Source organism: Ostrea edulis, chromosome 6, assembly GCF_947568905.1.
Source record: "Ostrea edulis chromosome 6, xbOstEdul1.1, whole genome shotgun sequence".
NCBI classification, from domain to species: Eukaryota; Metazoa; Mollusca; class Bivalvia; order Ostreida; family Ostreidae; genus Ostrea; species Ostrea edulis.
The window spans coordinates 8096101-8114222 of NC_079169.1; the positions used below are offsets into that span (position 1 = coordinate 8096101).

General features: G+C 35.6%; 1 protein-coding gene across 2 annotated transcripts in view; it reads right to left on the bottom strand.

The window, feature by feature from the left end:
* The window catches only part of LOC125646164 (sorting nexin-14-like), a 37922-nt gene that overhangs the window by 4501 nt on the left and 15299 nt on the right, over positions 1–18122 (bottom strand). Inside the window, exons 14-27 of one of the 2 annotated variants that reach the window (XM_056141461.1) lie at positions 15754–15909; positions 13950–14007; positions 13665–13731; positions 10705–10763; positions 9226–9264; positions 6821–6888; positions 5863–5927; positions 5088–5335; positions 4904–4953; positions 4247–4350; positions 3810–3912; positions 2083–2123; positions 1807–1877; positions 129–352 (exon numbers count right to left, since the gene is read on the bottom strand). In XM_056141461.1, the coding sequence (XP_055997436.1) occupies positions 129–352; positions 1807–1877; positions 2083–2123; positions 3810–3912; positions 4247–4350; positions 4904–4953; positions 5088–5335; positions 5863–5927; positions 6821–6888; positions 9226–9264; positions 10705–10763; positions 13665–13731; positions 13950–14007; positions 15754–15909 (1353 nt within the window). The remainder of the gene's footprint in view (positions 1–128; positions 353–1806; positions 1878–2082; positions 2124–3809; positions 3913–4246; positions 4351–4903; positions 4954–5087; positions 5336–5862; positions 5928–6820; positions 6889–9225; positions 9265–10704; positions 10764–13664; positions 13732–13949; positions 14008–15753; positions 15910–18122) is intronic. The other variant, XM_056141462.1, reaches the window with a different exon arrangement.

Genomic DNA, 18122 nt, shown 5'->3' on the forward strand with positions numbered 1-18122 from the left:
ATGTCTATGACACCTGCAAGTTTCTTTTAGCAGTGTTTATTTTTTTTTTTTTTTTTTTTTTTTTACATATTCCTTAACAATAAACTATAAGGACAAAGAATTCTGCTTTTATCAGGAACTAAACCTACCAATGTACACAATTATATCGTAAGCACCCTCAACTTCCTGCCCTTTGTAGGTATCCATGTCTGAGGTTGCCATGGGATACCACTCCAATCCATCAGAACTTCGTGACAGATTGGAACAGATGCTGTCGTTGGAGTAGTTGGCATTATTCTCGTATAACCCCGCACACAGCTTCTCACTGGAGGTAGACTTCAGGGACACATCAGATCCCCTCCTCTCCAGCTTGCTAAAATATATCACAAAGTATGGCTGCGTGTGTGTTTCTCTCAATGGTGCGAAAAATAACACAAAAATAAGATTCAACAATGTTAAAAAAAATTGCTGTACTCTTCTGTACATGTACTACATGTATAAATTTATTTCAACATGATTTAAATCATAGTGCAGAAGCAATACTACTGACTCATACGAAATCCTCATTTCATCAATTATCACACATGACAGAAGTGTTAATGATTATTCCATATAGAGATCAGCTCTAATTTTAAATTCTAAATATGCATAGCCTTAACAAAGTACACCACACAGTTTATCTCTTCAAGGTTTGAAACCAATTTGACCCCTTTGTTAGCCACTTAGGCTACTGAACTTTGCAATTCTTAGGGCCTACATCAAAATTCAGTCACCCACATATTAGTACACCTGTTATATTGAAAAGAACACAGCGTTAAAGATCTGTTAAATACACTGTATTGAAGAAAAATTCAAGTCACCCAATCAGAAATTTAGTTGCAAATAGCAAGTGGGCGACTGTTAATTTCAAACCCTGCCGTTTTTAACTATTAATCATGCAAGTGTTTATTACTTTCAATAAATTTAGCACAATTAAAGGAGAAGGCAACCCAAAAAATTTTACATAATAAATTATATGATTAATTATATGTTAAACATTTGTCATACTATTCTGTTGATATACGGCCTAGATAAGATTCAGTACTAATTTGAAAACATTAAAAATTGAAATTCCCACCATCTATAGAGGCTACCATGATGTGGAACTCTTTTGTATTCAAGACCACAAAAATCAATAATTTTGACATCACACCATCTGTTCCAATTTCGATAAGATTCTAAGGTCATCAAAGACGTGCATGTGGTAAATTTTACGAATGAATAGCTTGATGCCTTCCTGTCAAGCTTATTAATTGCACAATGCGAAGGGGAGATGAGGAATTTTTTTTTTTGTTGAAATTCCTGACCCAACCAAGTCATCTGAAAAGAAAGGACTATGTAAACTGTGGATCCATCATTTGTGAAATGACAAGTTGAGGTTCAAGACATTTGTACGAAGAAAGGTGTACCGTCTGCATGGTGTGTAACTGGACTGAACATCTTCTTTTCTCAATTTCTTCTTGCAAAAGAATGGGCTGGAATCTATATGACTCCAAACTTAACTGTTTGTGACTTGTCATGTTTACAGTGCTGCTGATGAAATAAACTGGAACTGATGGTGTGACGTCATAACTTAAACTTTAATGGCCGCTCTCTTAGCCGTGGGTTATTTAAAATAAATGATAGATTAATATTGATTTGATCATTAAGCAAGGATTTTTGTTGTTAAAGATTGTCATTTACGATATCAGTAGGTAATACTTTATTCATAAAAGCAACAATGTGGTTAGGGTTGCCTTTCTCTTTAAATATTGTACATGTTTTTGAGTTGCTGAAACTTTTTTATACCTTGGTTTAGGAGGCGAAGCAATAGTTGACTGTTCAAAAGAATTCAGGTACAGATCCAGGTGCTGCCCTCTCTGAAAAGAAACTCAAAATAAAAATCACAGCCCACACAGTTCACATCCACAAATAGTCCCTGTTCATGTCTACAAACTTACCGCTTTCACAAGTTTCATGCTGTTCATGTCTACAAACTTACCTCTTTCAGAAGTTTCATCCTGTTCATGTCTACAAACTTTACTCTTTCACAAGTTTCATCCTGTTCATTGTCAACAAACCTACCTCTTTCACGAGTTTCATTGCCCCTGACTTGAACATTTTGCCTGTAAGAGATAAAAATCCTCTAGATATAAATATAATGTGTAGCAATATTTTTATTTCCATACTTAAATAAATGTACATGTATTACTAATAGTGTGGTGGAAACTGATCGATATGATCATTGATTTTCATTTCCTCAGTTTCTCATAAATGCCCTGAGCTCTAGATTGATACCTGACATACTTTTGTTAACATTGTACACAAAATTCCACCACACCCATATAGATTGGAATCAAGATAAAAGGGTTTCATAGCACACATTTCCTAGACCACAGGAAGCTTGAGAAATGAGGCGAGCAGGTCTACGAACTTTCTGAATGCCATTTGAAATGAGTAACATGCAACTTTTACCTTACTCTTGGTGAAATCTAACCAGAAGTTGGTTAAGTGTTATTTTTCTCACAAACTAAACACTGCACGGGGTATAATCATCAGTAATATTCATCATCATCATCATCCATATTGATTATTCAGGCTTTTTATAAATCCTTTTGCAAGGATATGCTTCCAAAATAAATAGGGGTCTTCCTTACCTGGTACCCAACAATATATCAAAGTTTCATTTGATTCAGATTTAAACTTTCCGAGTTATCATCTGGAAACCAAATATTTCCGAAATTTTCATTCTATATTCGGTCACTGTGACCTTGACCTTTGACCTTTTTTCTCCAAAATCAATAGGGGTCTTCTTTACTTAGTACCCAACAATATATCAAAGTTTCATTTGATTCGGATTTAAACTTTCTGAGTTATCATCCGGAAACTAAATTTTTCTGAAATTTTCATTCTATTTTCGGTCACTGTGACCTTGACCTTTGACCATTTTTCTCCAAAATCAATTGGGGTCTTCCTTACCTGGTACCCAACAATATATCAAAGTTTCATTTGATTAGATTTTAAACTTTTCGAGTTATCATCCAGAAACCAATTGTTGACGCCCAACCGCCCGCCCGCATCACCAAACCAATAGCCGAGTTCAACTTTGTTGCAACTCGGTTAAATATTCATTGACAAAAATCTCAATGAAGATCCGCAGTTGTCTGGTATTGTCATTCATTCTATAAATAGAAGTCTAATGTGTTAAAGCCTGTAGCACGTGACCTGGTGTGCCCCTCTGTTGACAGATGGAACGGCACTGAATGGTGCCGAATTAGGCTACAGAAATATCAGCTGATGGTTTATCATGACATTACTACACGTATAATTTCTTGATTCATAGTCAAAGTACTACATATAGCATTAAATATCTACATTGTACTATATGTTGATTTTGCAGGTATTTATGATAAACTGAGAAAATGAAAATTGCAAGTCATGTTGTTTTGTTAAATCAGTAAAACACGCTTACAGCTAAGTGTTGGGGATGAACAATTTTGATTCATTGTAAAAGTAATTCACAATATCAAATGGGTTCATAATATGCTTTAAAACTACAGGGAATAAAAATGACTTCATTGTAACCATGAATTCATTATAGGAGTGTTTGCTGAAGCAGCGTTTCACTGTATAATAGTATAACTACAGTCTCTATTTCAAACACATTTTTTTTTTTTAAAAATTGAAATCTGAATCTCACTTTGAAATTTGTTTCTCACATGTAATTTACACATCGGAATAAAGAGTCAAGACAAATTGTTTACTTATACACCCAAAATGGCATGATGATCTGGACATCATACAAGGCCTACCGAGTTTGATATCCGGGAGAAACCCTGTTGTAAATTCCTCTTCTGTTGTCAGAAAATTGTACAAGAGCTGACTGCCCGTCAAATATGGCTTAGTCAACAATTTCTGAAATAAAATGAAGTTACGTTACACAAAATTACCCCAAGCACAAGCAAGCAATGTCTACATTCAATCCATGGTAAATGAACATGTAAGAGATGTTTTAAAATTTTAGCAGAACTTTTGAAATTATCGAAAGAAAACTGCTATAACTACAATTTCTGGTATCTCAGTAACAGATATGTTCCTCACCGATAGAGTAGTCTCAAACTGGTCCCGCTTGCCCTCAATGATTCTGGTATCTCAGTAACAGATATGATCCTTACCTGTAGAGTAGTCTCACACTGGTCCCGCTTGCCCTCAATAATTCTGATATCTCAGTAACAGATATATTCCTCACCTGTAGATATGTCTCAAACTGGTCCCTCTTGCCCTCAATGAAGTCTTGTTTGCTGGTTCCGATCACTTTTTTTGGAGGAAGTTTACAATCCTGAAGAAGGCCTTCTGTAGAGTTGGTAAGAACTTTATCATTAAAGTTTGAATCACACAGGTACAGAATCGATCTATTTAATTCTAGCATTATAATTACATGCATGCTGTAAATACATGTATCAAGTTTAAAATTTCAGAGTAAATAATATATATATTGACTGCTAAGTGTGAGATTCACAAAGGATGGGCAGAATAACTGACAAATGGACAGAAGAAAGTAACCACTGCTGGTGACAAAGGCAACATTATCTTTTAAATGCATCTGATGATACATATTCATACACCACTACTGTTTACATACGTAACATGTCAATTTGAATACTTTTGATAATACACATTTATACACGACTCTTTACAAACGTAACGTAAATTTGAATATTTTGGATAATACACATTTATACACGACTGTTTACATATGTAACATGTAAATTTGAATACTTTGGATAATACACATTTATACACGATTGTTTACATACGTAACATGTAAATTTGAATACTTTTGATAATACACATTTATACAGCACGATGACGGGCTTTTTATCATAGACATAACATTAGTACATACCATGAAACTCAGCTAATTTGTTTTCCAGTACATAAAACTCTTGGTAACGTCTGCAATAAGAAAAGGTTTTTATAAAAATCAAATAAATACAAATATATAAAATGTCCCACATAATATTTTTGTATATTACATATTTACATGTAGATCGGTGAAATTGCGTTTTGTTGATATTTTTATGAATTACCTTGCCACAACCCAATTAGGCTTGCCAGAATTAGTTCCAGGATTCTCGTTGGACATGTCTACCCTGCGGACATCTATGATGAATACAAAAAACTGCTTCCTCATATTATCAGGGTCAGGCCTCGCTCCAATACGCGGGATTGAAACACGCCATGTACTGAGATCGGGGATGTTTATCTCCGTAAAATCGGGGAGTTCTCCGTCCCCAATGACAGAGTCCGAGATCTCGTCATCCAGAGAATTACAGGACTGGCAAAGATAAAGAAAGATTTCAGTTTTACTGAACACTTAGAATTATAGAACTGGTAAAAATAAAGAAAGATTTCAGTTTTACAGAGCACTCAGAATTATAGAACTGGCAAAGATAAAGAAACACTTGTTTCACAGAGGACTTAGAATAAAAAGAAATGTATCACGGAGGACTTCATTCTTCAGACTGTTAACACATTTTGTGAGTGTTGTCAAGAGAGGTTAGGACAGTGCCAGAAATTCTCCACAAAAACACAGACCAATGTGCCAATGAAATTGTTCACAAATTACGTATATTATGTATCATTGCGTATCATATCATTACATATCATTATGTATCATTATGTGTCATTACGTATCACTGCGTATCATTTTGTATCATTTTAAATCATTGTGTATCATTATGTGTCATTACATATTATTGCGTGTCATTATATCTCATCATACATTATCAGTTATCACCAGACAGCGATCAGTTGATATGTTAGATTATATCTAAGTAAGTCAGTACAACACTTGTTACTCACACTTATTGTGATTTTGTCAGAATCTTCAAAATCTGGCGCCGTTTCTGGAAGTGATCTCATTTCTCCTACAGCAAACAAATCAAAGAATTAGCATTGGGGCTGTAGATTGGACAAAACCCGCACAAAAGCACCATGAAAGTTTGATAAAACTAACAGAAGAAGAATGTACAGTGCACGACACGAGTTTAATGCATGTTCCACGCAACGCGGTGGAAAAAATTTGTCCAAAACACGGTGGACCTTTAAAATTGTCGGCACCTTTGAAGTCTTATTTTTCTGAGTGCACTAGACTTTTAATTCTAAGTCCATGGAGGGTCCCACAAAGGCACCATAAAGTTTGATAAACCTAACAGAAGAATAAAATATGGCTATTTGCATATTAAATGATGACTTTGATTTTATTAACTTATTGCTTTTTACATTAGACATTACGATAAGTGAAGTTATAAACAAGATGTGTTTGTGAAACACAAATGCCCCCGATAATGGCCAATTCCGAAGATGGCCAAGGTCACAAGGACAAATACCTTGGTACCAGTAGAAAGATCTTGTAACAAGAAATGCTCATGTACAATATGAAAGCTCTAATATTTACCATTTAGAAGTTATGACCAATGTCAATTTTTTGAAAACTAGGTCAAATGTCAAGGTCAAAAGGTTTAGTACCAACAGAAAGGTCTTGTCACAAGGAATAATCATGTGAAATATCAAAGTTCTATCACTTACTGTTCAAAACTTATTAGCAAGGTTAAAGTTTCAGACAGGATTACAGAATGACAGACAGGAAAAAAACAATATGCTCCCCGATCTTCGATCTCGGGGGCATAAAAAAGGTTCATAAAGAAATTCTTAATCATATTTAACCACTTACAAACATAATTCAATGTGGGCATGCTGTAATAATCATTGAATTCATACCAGTCATAAAAGTGAAAGTAAAAGTAACAGATATACTGACCACTCCTGAACACTCCTTTGATCTTGGTCCCGATATTGGAGAGACCAAAGCCCCTCCTCTCCACCGGCCTGAAGATTGTGAAGGCATTAGATTTATTCAATAGTTTGTGATGATGCATAATATGTGGATAAAATACATAAAATAATACACAACATATCAAACATTCAGATCTGTTTGTGTATTGTAAATCACATGTATCAGGAAATTTATATCACAGAGAAAATCTACGTAAACTGCACAAAAAAGTCTATGTTATTGATCTTCAGATAAAGAAAAAAATTCAGTGCATGTATATATATTGTATGTATATAAACCATAAAAACAGGTCCATAAAATATATCAACTTGTTTGTAAAATGTGCATACATTCAAATGCATGAATAACTGAGTATTAATTATATCACATGCAGCTCAACAAAACCTCAATATATATTACAACAACCATGCTTATAACAGATATACTGATATGGCCCCCTACAACTACTGTACTTATATACATCAGTCCAGCATTCCCCATTGGAGTAGAATCTTGTTGGTGTTATTTTTTTCTATTTTGGAGGGGTGGGGTGAGGTGGGGGGATTTCTCTCTTTAATTTTGGAGATACTTGTATCTGAGTAACTTGTTGGTAATTTTGATCCAAAGAAGAGAAATATTTTACAGTAAAATTCCTTATTTTTATGGGAGTTAATTTTCATTGATTATGATGACAGAGAGAGCTACGCACATTGATGAAGTTTTCCATCCAATTTTTCGTTTGATACATGCATCAAATAAAGAATTATAAGTTTCATTTCTTAAAGCAAAGGAAAAAACAAATACTGTATTAAAGAGTCATTCTTCCATGAAAATTTGTGATTTTAGGATATTTATTTTTCAATACAATTACTTTTACTTCAAGTAAATCCAGTTCCTTACAGATTCTTTTGTGTTTGGAGATGCATGTATGAAATGAAGAAATGTCGATTTTGACAAGGACCAACGTAAATCTGCCAGAGTTAGAATACTGAGAATGCCCCAATGTTGTGGAATCAAACATTTACCATGTAGTTCAGCACTTATTGCTAATGACTATACATCAAAAACAGAACAAATATACAAAGTTTGTAAGAGATAGAACTGTCCTGGGAATGAGAGAAGAAATAATATGAATGAAAGAAAAACAACATTGAGAAACACACATTCATCTAGATACACCTATAATCACTGGATACTTTGGTATGATTTTGGCATCATGAATATTTTGAAGAGATTCCCTAACAAAAGAATCACACGACAAAAATACACCAGAAGTGTTTGTTGCAATGAGTGCATCTTCAAACTTTTTCTAACATTTTTCCAATTTGAAAATTTATGGGCTGAACAAATATTCAAATATTAGCTTCAAATGCCTTTCCATTTAAAAATTCTCCCCTGAAACAAATATTTCTATAATACATGTATTTACCAAATGTGATGTCACAATAACCAAAAATGTAGCTGGTTCTTAATTTTCTGGTGTTCAGAGGATTTTTGTTCTATGCAATATCCTTAGCCTTAAATATTCAGATGAACAGAAATTTTTGCAGTTTTATTTTAAATTTGGAAAATTCTCTTTATCCTAAAAAGTCCACATTCCTTGTTGCCAAACTAACTTGATATGCAATATACATATATACATGGATATATTTGTATTTGGACCATGCACAAACAATGCAGTATAAATGTACAGAAGTTAGTCTAATCTACAGGAGAGAGAACAATGTTAGTGGAAATAACTGATGTCATGTGATCAATGACCTGAACATCTGATTGACTTGTAGATACTTATATTGACTTGTAGATACTTAAATTGATTTGTAAATACTTATATTGACTCGTATATACTTATATTGACTTGTAGATACTTATATTGACTCAGAGATACTTATATGGACTCATATATACTTATATTGACTTGTAGATACTTATATTGACTCGTAGATACTTATATTGACTTGTAGATACTTATATTGACTCATAGATACTTATATTGACTTGTACATACTTATATTGACTCGTATATACTTATATTGACTCGTAGATACTTATACTGACTCAAAGATACTTAAATTGACTCGTAGATACTTATATTGACTCGTAGATACTTATATTGACTTGTAGATACTTATATTGACTTTTAGATACTTATATTAAGGTAACCAACTCAGAGAAGTACATTAATACTTTAACAATACATGTACAAAGCAAAAACTATCACAATGTTGTGAAAAGTAAAAGTTTAAAAAAAATTGTACTTAGTAAATCAATATAAGATTTCAGGTTGTTATCATATCAGTTGATCAGGTCATAAGCTTTGAAATTCCTTTCTACGATTAAGGATCTGCAGACTCAGTATTGAAATAATGAGTCTGGTGATGTCGCTGTACCTAATGTTATAGAGAGCTGGTCTGGGAGGGGCTAACAAACTGAAATCAAAAGGTCCAAAAATCAAAGAACAGAAAGGACACAGACTTACACTTCCTATCAACATGTATCAGCAGGGTTGCAAATAAGCACTCACCCACTCACCAATGTGAGTCAATTTAACAGTGGGTGACCAAAAGTTGTAATTTGTCTCACCCACTTGGAAGGCAGATTTCTTTTTGGAAATACTTTCAGTTTTCTATTTCATACACACTTTTGTTTTCCCAATAAAATGCATAGCATTTAAATGTTTGTCTGATAGTGAGAGTGTTAGACATTCGCATCAGAATGACAGAACCCTGTGGTGTTATATACAGGAAGAAAAAAACCCAAACAAAAGGACTTCCAATAGAAAATATTCTGTAATCATGAAAATAAATATTTGTTTTACAAGAAAACAGATGGACGATCGGTTCCATTTTATCAAAAGTATCAGTCAATGTCAATCAACAATATCTATAATTTTACTTGTTATAATTCTTATATTGCTTCTGAACGTTGCAGTTTCAGTAGCTCTCATGGCTACTAAAGTTAATGAGCTTACTTGCAACCCCGATAAGATAGTGAATTTACTGAAAAAAATAAGTTTCATAAATCAAAGACAAGAAAGGATTGAATTAATCAAAAGAGTCTCAAACAAGAGGCAAGAAAAGAATGATAAAAATTATATGAGTACTCAATTTTAAAACTAAAAAATGAGATAAAATAAAGATTTTTACAACACTGAACATTTCTATGCCCTATCAGGCATACAAAACATAGAAATGACAACAAGATATAAAGAAAATAAAAACTAGAGTTGATTATGTATCACTTGGTCATTTTAGTGTTTTTTGTTGGTTTTGTTTGTGTGTTTTGTGTGTGTGTGTGTGTTTATATTTATATATATTAGAAACTGTTAATCATCAATGAATGATAAAGGACAACATATGATACAGCCATACTCAACATTTAAAAGTTTCAGAGCTGGATTCGTTCTTACTTACATCAAAGATCATGTCCTATACAGTTTCAGAAGCTTATACTGCGTCTCTAATTTCTACAGTCATTTCAAGTACACAACATCAAAAGTGATGCAATTTTTAAATTCTAATCAAATTTATTTAAGGTGCTAATTCTATGAATGCAATTCTTTCAGAAAACACCAAGCACAGCTTTCAACAAACCCAAATTTTTGTATCACGTGTGCTGGAACATAAATCAGTGACACGAATTTAAAGTTTGTCCATGTCAGTGCTTAATGTTTTCAAGAAATAAAACTGCATGTAAAATGGTAGATATACATGTATGTCAAAATTCCAAAAAATGGTATTAAAAGTAGGAATGTCAAGACCTTCTTATCACACATATAGTCCTTTCCATGTCATACAATAAGACGATTTTCATTCTTGTTAAGAACAGACACGAACAGACACCCCCCCCTCCCATTCCTCAATACTTACTTTGGCATCGCCCGTGCTACCTGGCTAGGCTCTCTGCTTCCACACAACATGGTGTAATACTGTAAATAAAGACAACCTTCCTTAAAAGTCAAATGTAGCACCTTTATAAATGGTTAAATAATTGTGCAAGTTTTATCTGTAAGAGAAACACATGAGTAAAGGCTCAGGGGTCTTTTATGTCAGGATATCGATTTAATGGACAGGAACATGGCTGCACTAAGTAGATTATTTCATTTAAAATTCTTTGCTTTGTTTGAGGTGTTTGTGTGTGTGTTTGGTTTTTTAGGGTGTGTGTGTGTGTGTGTGTGTGTGTGTGTGTGTGTGTGTGTGTGTGTGTGTGTGTGTGTGTGTGTGTGTGTGTGTGTGTGTTCGGTTTGTTTAGGGTGTGTGTGTGTGTGTGTGTGTGTGTGTGTGTGTGTGTGTGTGTGTGTGTGTGTGTGTGTGTGTGTGTGTGTGTGTGTGTGTGTGTGTGTGTGTGTGTGTGTTCGGTTTGTTTAGGGTGTGTGTGTGTGTGTGTGTGTGTGTGTGTGTGTGTGTGTGTGTGTGTGTGTGTGTGTGTGTGTGTGTGTGTGTGTGTGTGTGTGTGTGTGTGTGTGTGTGTTTGGTTTGTTTAAGGTTTGTGAGTGTGTGCTTGGTTTGTTTAGGGTTTGTGAGTGTGTGTGTTTGGTTTGTTTAGGGGTTGTGTGAGTATGTTTGGTTTGTTTAGGGGTTGTGAGTGTGTATTTGGTTTGTTTAGGGGTTGCGAGTGTGTGTTTGGTTTGTTTAGGGGTTGTGTGTGTGTGTTTGGTTTGTTTGGGGTTTGTGTATGTATGTTTGGTTTGTTTAGGGTTTGTGAGTGTGTGTGTTTGGTTTGTTTACGGTTTGTGAGTGTGTGTTTGGTTTGTTTAGGGGTTGTGTGAGTATGTTTGGTTTGTTTGGGGTTTGTGAGTGTGTGTGTTTGGTTTGTTTAGGGGTTGTGAGTGTGTGTGTTTGGTTTTTAGGGGTTGTGAGTGAGTGTTTGTTTTGTTTAGGGGTTGTGTGAGTATGTTTGGTTTGTTTGGGGTTTGTGTGTGTGTTTGGTTTTTTAAGGGTTGTGAGTGTGTGTTTGGTTTGTTTAGGGTGTGTGTGTGTGTGTGTGTGTGTGTTTGGTTTGTTTAGGGTGTGTGTGTGTTTGGTTTGTTTTGGGTTTGTGAGTGTGTCTTTAGTTTGTTTAGGGGTTGTGTGTGTGTGTGATTGTTTTGTTTAGGGTTTGTGAGTGTGTGCTTGGTTTGTTTAGGGTTTGCGAGTGTGTCTTTAGTTTGTTTGGGGTTTGTGAGTGTGTGTTTGGTTTGTCTGAGGTTGTGTGTGTGTGTTTGGTTTGTTTGGGGTTGTGTGTGTTTGGTTTGTTTGGGGGGTATGTGTGTCTTTGGTTTGTTTAGTGTTTGTTTGTGTGCCTTTGGTTTTGTTTTGGGAGGGGGTGTTTGTGTGTGTCTTTGGTTTGTTTAGTGTTTATTTAGAGTTTGTGTGCCTTTGGTTTTGATTTGGGAGGGGGTTTTTGTGTGTGTCTTTGGTTTGTTTAGTGTTTATTTAGAGTTTGTGTGCCTTTGGTTTTGATTTGGGAGGGGATGTTTGTGTGTGTCTTTGGTTTGTTTAGTGTTTGTTTGTGTGCCTTTGGTTTTGATTTGGGAGGGGGTGTTTGTGTGTGTCTTTGGTTTGTTTAGTGTTTATTTAGAGTTTGTGTGCCTTTGGTTTTGATTTGGGAGGGGGTGTTTGTGTGTGTCTTTGGTTTGTTTAGTGTTTGTTTGTGTGCCTTTGGTTTTGATTTGGGAGGGGGTGTTTGTGTGTGTCTTTGGTTTGTTTAGTGTTTGTTTGTGTGCCTTTGGTTTTGATTTGGGAGGGGGTGTTTGTGTGTGTCTTTGGTTTGTTTAGTGTTTATTTAGAGTTTGTGTGCCTTTGGTTTTGATTTGGGAGGGGGTGTTTGTGTGTGTCTTTGGTTTGTTTAGTGTTTATTTAGAGTTTGTGTGCCTTTGGTTTTGATTTGGGAGGGGGTGTTTGTGTGTGTCTTTGGTTTGTTTAGTGTTTATTTAGAGTTTGTGTGCCTTTGGTTTTGATTTGGGAGGGGGTGTATGTGTGTGTCTTTGGTTTGTTTAGTGTTTATTTAGAGTTTGTGTGCCTTTGGTTTTGATTTGGGAGGGGTGTATGTGTGTGTCTTTGGTTTGTTTAGTGTTTGTTTAGTGTTTGTGTGCCTTTGGTTTTGTTTTGGGAGGGGGTGTTTGTGTGTGTCTTTGGTTTGTTTAGTGTTTGTTTAGAGTTTGTGTGCCTTTGGTTTTGATTTGGGAGGGGGTTTTTGTGTGTGTCTTTGGTTTGTTTAGTGTTTATTTAGAGTTTGTGTGCCTTTGGTTTTGATTTGGGAGGGGGTGTTTGTGTGTGTCTTTGGTTTGTTTAGTGTTTATTTAGAGTTTGTGTGCCTTTGGTTTTGATTTGGGAGGGGGTGTTTGTGTGTGTCTTTGGTTTGTTTAGTGTTTGTTTAGTGTTTGTGTGCATTTGGTTTTGATTTGGGAGGGGGTGTTTGTGTGTGTCTTTGGTTTGTTTAGTGTTTGTTTAGAGTTTGTGTGCCTTTGGTTTTGATTTGGGAGGGGGTGTTTGTGTGTGTCTTTGGTTTGTTTAGAGTTTGTTTAGAGTTTGTGTGCCTTTGGTTTTGATTTGGGAGGGGGTGTTTGTGTGTCTCTTTGGTTTGTTTAGTGTTTATTTAGAGTTTGTGTGCCTTTGGTTTGTTTAGTGTTTGTTTGTGTGCCTTTGGTTTTGATTTGGGAGGGGGTGTTTGTGTGTGTCTTTGGTTTGTTTAGTGTTTGTTTAGTGTTTGTGTGTCTTTGGTTTGTTTAGTGTTTGTTTGTGTGTCTTTGGTTTGTTTAGTGTTTGTTTAGTGTTTGTGTGCCTTTGGTTTGTTTTGGGAGGGGGTGTTTGTGTGTCTCTTTTTCTATGTAGGAATATTACAGACTTACATCATCACTCTGATGAAATAAAGGTAGAAATGTGTTCTCCAGTAGGTCATAGGTGTGATCATACGCCCTAAAGAGAGAAAATACAAGACTCAGAGCACAACAGACACAACACAATCATTTAAATCCTGTAACTCATCAATCTACATCAACATGTCTTTATGAATACTGAATATTACCCTGATACCTGTAATAATCAACAAAATCTTCAGCTTATATTTCTAAAGGACTGAAATCTACTGACTTTATTTATCCTAAAAATTCTAAATTTGTCTGGTCGACCCTTACTTGAAGAGAGGGGTGGATGTCCGTAATTTCACAACCTGGTCCGGGGGACTGTCGACCACTAAAAGGAAAAACGCCAGAACACCATAACAACTGAATCTGTCGATAAAGCTTACAGCAACTGTAACTTTTATTTCAAAGAGAAAAACAGCAAATTTACACTGCCCATTAAGTACATTATTAAATACAATACATGCACACATTAATGGCTGTCTATCTAAAATCAATAGAAAAAGATTAGGCACATGTACAATTGTATTCTTCCACATCAGATTCTTTGTTTATGCTAACTTTCACCGACTACCTGGATTTCTATGAGGATGAGGAAAATCATGGGATATTTAGCCAATCAGTGATTTTCATTGTTCAAATAAGCAACCTCATCGAAATAGTTCTAATAAACAACAAAATGTATTTATGATGCCATAGTGTGCTATGTTATGTAAATATGCAATAAAAAATCAAAATCATTTCAAAGACTTTTGTGATAACGCAAAACAACAATTAGACATAATTTTCGTCCCAGATAGTGTTTTTATTGTGAAATTATTGAGACGTACAAAGAAAACATGCTTTCCCTCACTTTTCGTTTTTCAACAAGCCCGATGGTTACCAATGAAAGCAACACACAGGTATCTCTAGATTTAGTAGGCTTTTATTAAAACTCTGCATATGATTGGCCTTTTTGGTTTCTGCTGACTACAGGGTCTGAGGATGAACATAAACCCAGACTCTGTGAGAATGGTAAAATTGCACACAAAGAATTCTAACACAGAAGACCGTACATAACTCCGTGGGTAATACGGGAATGAAATGTACTGTAATATATTTCAGACTACAATTCTTCTGAACGAGGAGCAACATACAGGTGACTCTCGATGGCTCCAACTTCGATCTCTCGAAGTCCACAATCTCTCGCGGTTAAATCACAGTCTCGATTGTTTTCCCTATATAACTAAACAAATTTACTCTTGATCTCTCAAACGTTCAATTTCTCGAAGTGAAATTTGGGTCCCATAAAACATGTTTCATTGTTTATCACTCTTGATCTCTCTAAGTTATTTCCACTAGGACCTTCCCTGTATAACCGTGAATGCCTGGGGTTAGTTCGACCGTGTTCATCGAGTGTATATATAGGTAACGCATCGCCTGATTTCCTCGAAGGGTTGATACATGTATGATTGGTCAATACAACCCCCCCTCCCTACACTTTGTTTTCAATATGTAAATTGACTATACCCATACTTACGACTTGTTTGGACTTGATAGAGAGACAGCAATATGGAGAACATAATTTAGAGACATGGTGAAGAAACATTGTTATTTAACAGAGTATGTGCTTTGCGTAAGGCGACTGAAAATTGTGACGATTGTGCTCTGTGTGGTCAGTGACATGTATGAGAAATTTGTCTTGTAAATGTACATCTATCTCAACATGAGAAAAGAACAAATAAATACATAAACTTTAAAAAATCCTTTTATCTGTGCAAAATAAAGTTCTGTATTGTTGAAATCAAGTCAATTACCTAAAAATATTCAGGACATAGTGTATGATTGAAGGGGTGTATTCACCGTTCGCTCTACGTGTGTTCAACATTCATAGAGATCAAGAGTGAAAAACAATGAAATATGTTTTAAGGCACCCAAACACTTAAAGAAATCGAGAACTTCGACAGTACATTTGTTTAGTTGCATAGATTAGAGAAATAAATCGGGACTGTGATTTCGCTTTGAGAGATCAAGAACTTTGAGTCACCTATATATTGTACAAACTTCAGATCATTGTGTAATGTGTTCTAGGTCTTACCCTCTGCCAGCTCACTGACAATTTCCTCATCAAACTTAATTCTATCAACAGCATCTTTAGCACAGTAACTTCTGTACAGGTCCTTAGCCATGTTGTGAAGCTCCACTAAATCTCCCTGGGACAGCTCTGGGCTCAGTATACGCGTGTTAAAGTCCTCTGTAATGAGGAATAACAGTTCTGTTATATAAACATGTACACTGTACAATACTGGGACAGCTCTGGGCTCAGTATACGCGTGTTAAAGTCCTCTGTAATGAGGAATAACAGTTCTGTTATATAAACATGCACACTGTACAATACTGGGACAGCTCTGGGCTCAGGATAGACAGATGGACAAACAGACACAGTGATTCCATTATACCCTCTCCAATTACTCTGGGCTCAGGATAGACAGATGGACAAACAGACACAGTGATTCCATTATACCCTCTCCTATTACTCTGGGATCAGGTTAGACAGATGGACAGACACAGTTATTCCATTATACCCTCTCCTAAACTTATGCCATAGTCTCTGTGAGACAACCATGTATTTACAAAATCTAAAACAAAATGACAAGTTTATAAAGTTGAAAAAAAAAAACACCTGTAAAAGGAAGATAAAATGCCCAGTTATGAGGAAAATACCACATGCACATCTTTATCCCACATAGACATCTTTATAACAAGTACACATCTTTTTACCACGTACACATCTTTATACCACGTACACATCTTTAAATGGTGAATAAAGAGTACTAATTTTCAGGAAAATCCACATGTCAGTCTCTCAGAATACAGTATGTCCAGACAAACTTATGCCTAGATACAGACAGACAGATGGACAGACAAGTATTCTAATTTAAACATACAGTACCTCCCCGTAACATTGTTTGGAGTATAGCAGTTATGTTCTAGCAGTTATGTTAATATATACGTCAATACTAGTGCAGTTAAAGTCCTGTGGAAGGTGGAATAAAAGTCATGTTCATACAATATTTGAACGGCTCTAGGTATGAATGTTAAAGTCCTTTGTATATTAGTAACAAGAGCAACGCCAACGTGGCATAATACGCCCGTAGATTTTGCTCAAGGAAAACATATTTTAGTGGGATTCATATTTTAGTGAAGTTAGCACTTTCCTCTGTGAGCTAATTCATTATTATGCTTGTAGAAATGGATATCAAGATATAAAGAGGGATAGCCTTAGAATGCGCTACTTCATAAATATGCTAACGGTTCGGTTTGTATCCTGCCCACAAGGTTTTCCTAATAAGTGATACTACGACCTTGACCTTTGACCTCTGACCTTGAAAAACAATAGGCACCTTCCTCTCATCATGATGATTAAATATACCAAGTTATAATATCCTGGAGGTTATGGTTCGGTTTGTATCCTGCCCACAAGGTTTTCCTAATAAGTGATACTACGACCTTGACCTTTGACCTCTGACCTTGAAAAACAATAGGCATCTTCCTCTCACCATGGTGATCAAATATACCAAGTTGTAATATCCTGGAGCTTACGGTTCGGTTTGTATCCTGCCCACAAGGTTTTCCTAAAAAGTGATACTACGACCTTGACTTTTGACCTTGAAAAACAATAGGCATCTTCCTCTCATCATGGTGATCAAATATACCAAGTTATAATATCCTGGAGCTTACGGTTCAGTTTGTATCCTGCCCACAAGGTTTTCCTAATAAGTGATACTACGACCTTGACCTTTGACCTTGAAAAACAATAGGCACCTTCCTCTCATCATGATGATCAAATATACCAAGTTATAATATCCTGGAGCTTACGGTTCGCTTTGTATCCTGCCCACAAGGTTTTCCTAATAAGTGATACTACAACCTTGACCTTTGACCTTGAAAAACAATAGGCATCTTCTTCTCATCATGGTGATCAAATGTACCAAGTTGTAAAGTCCTAGGGCTTATGGTTCAGTCTGTATCCTGCCCACAAGGTCCGGACAGACAGACGGACGACGCCATACCATAATACATCCCGTCTTCGACGGGCGTATAAAAAGCAGTTGTACAGAATAATACAGACAGTGTGTTAAATCTTTCATCAGTGGGAAAATAAATAAATTCATCCAGCTTTTGTCAACCCCCTCCCCCCCAATCAAAATTATCAAGCCCAAAGAGAAGTTACCTCAAGCCCAAGAGGACTTATCTCAAGCTCATTAGAACTTATCTCAAGCCCATGAGGACTTATCTCAAGCCCATTAGAACTTACCTCAAACCCATGAGGACTTATCTTAAGCCCATTAGAACTTACCCCAAACCAAAGAGAACTTACCATAAGTCCAATAAGACTTACCACAAACCCATGACCACTTACAACAAACACACAAAGACTTACAACAAACACACGAAGACTTACTA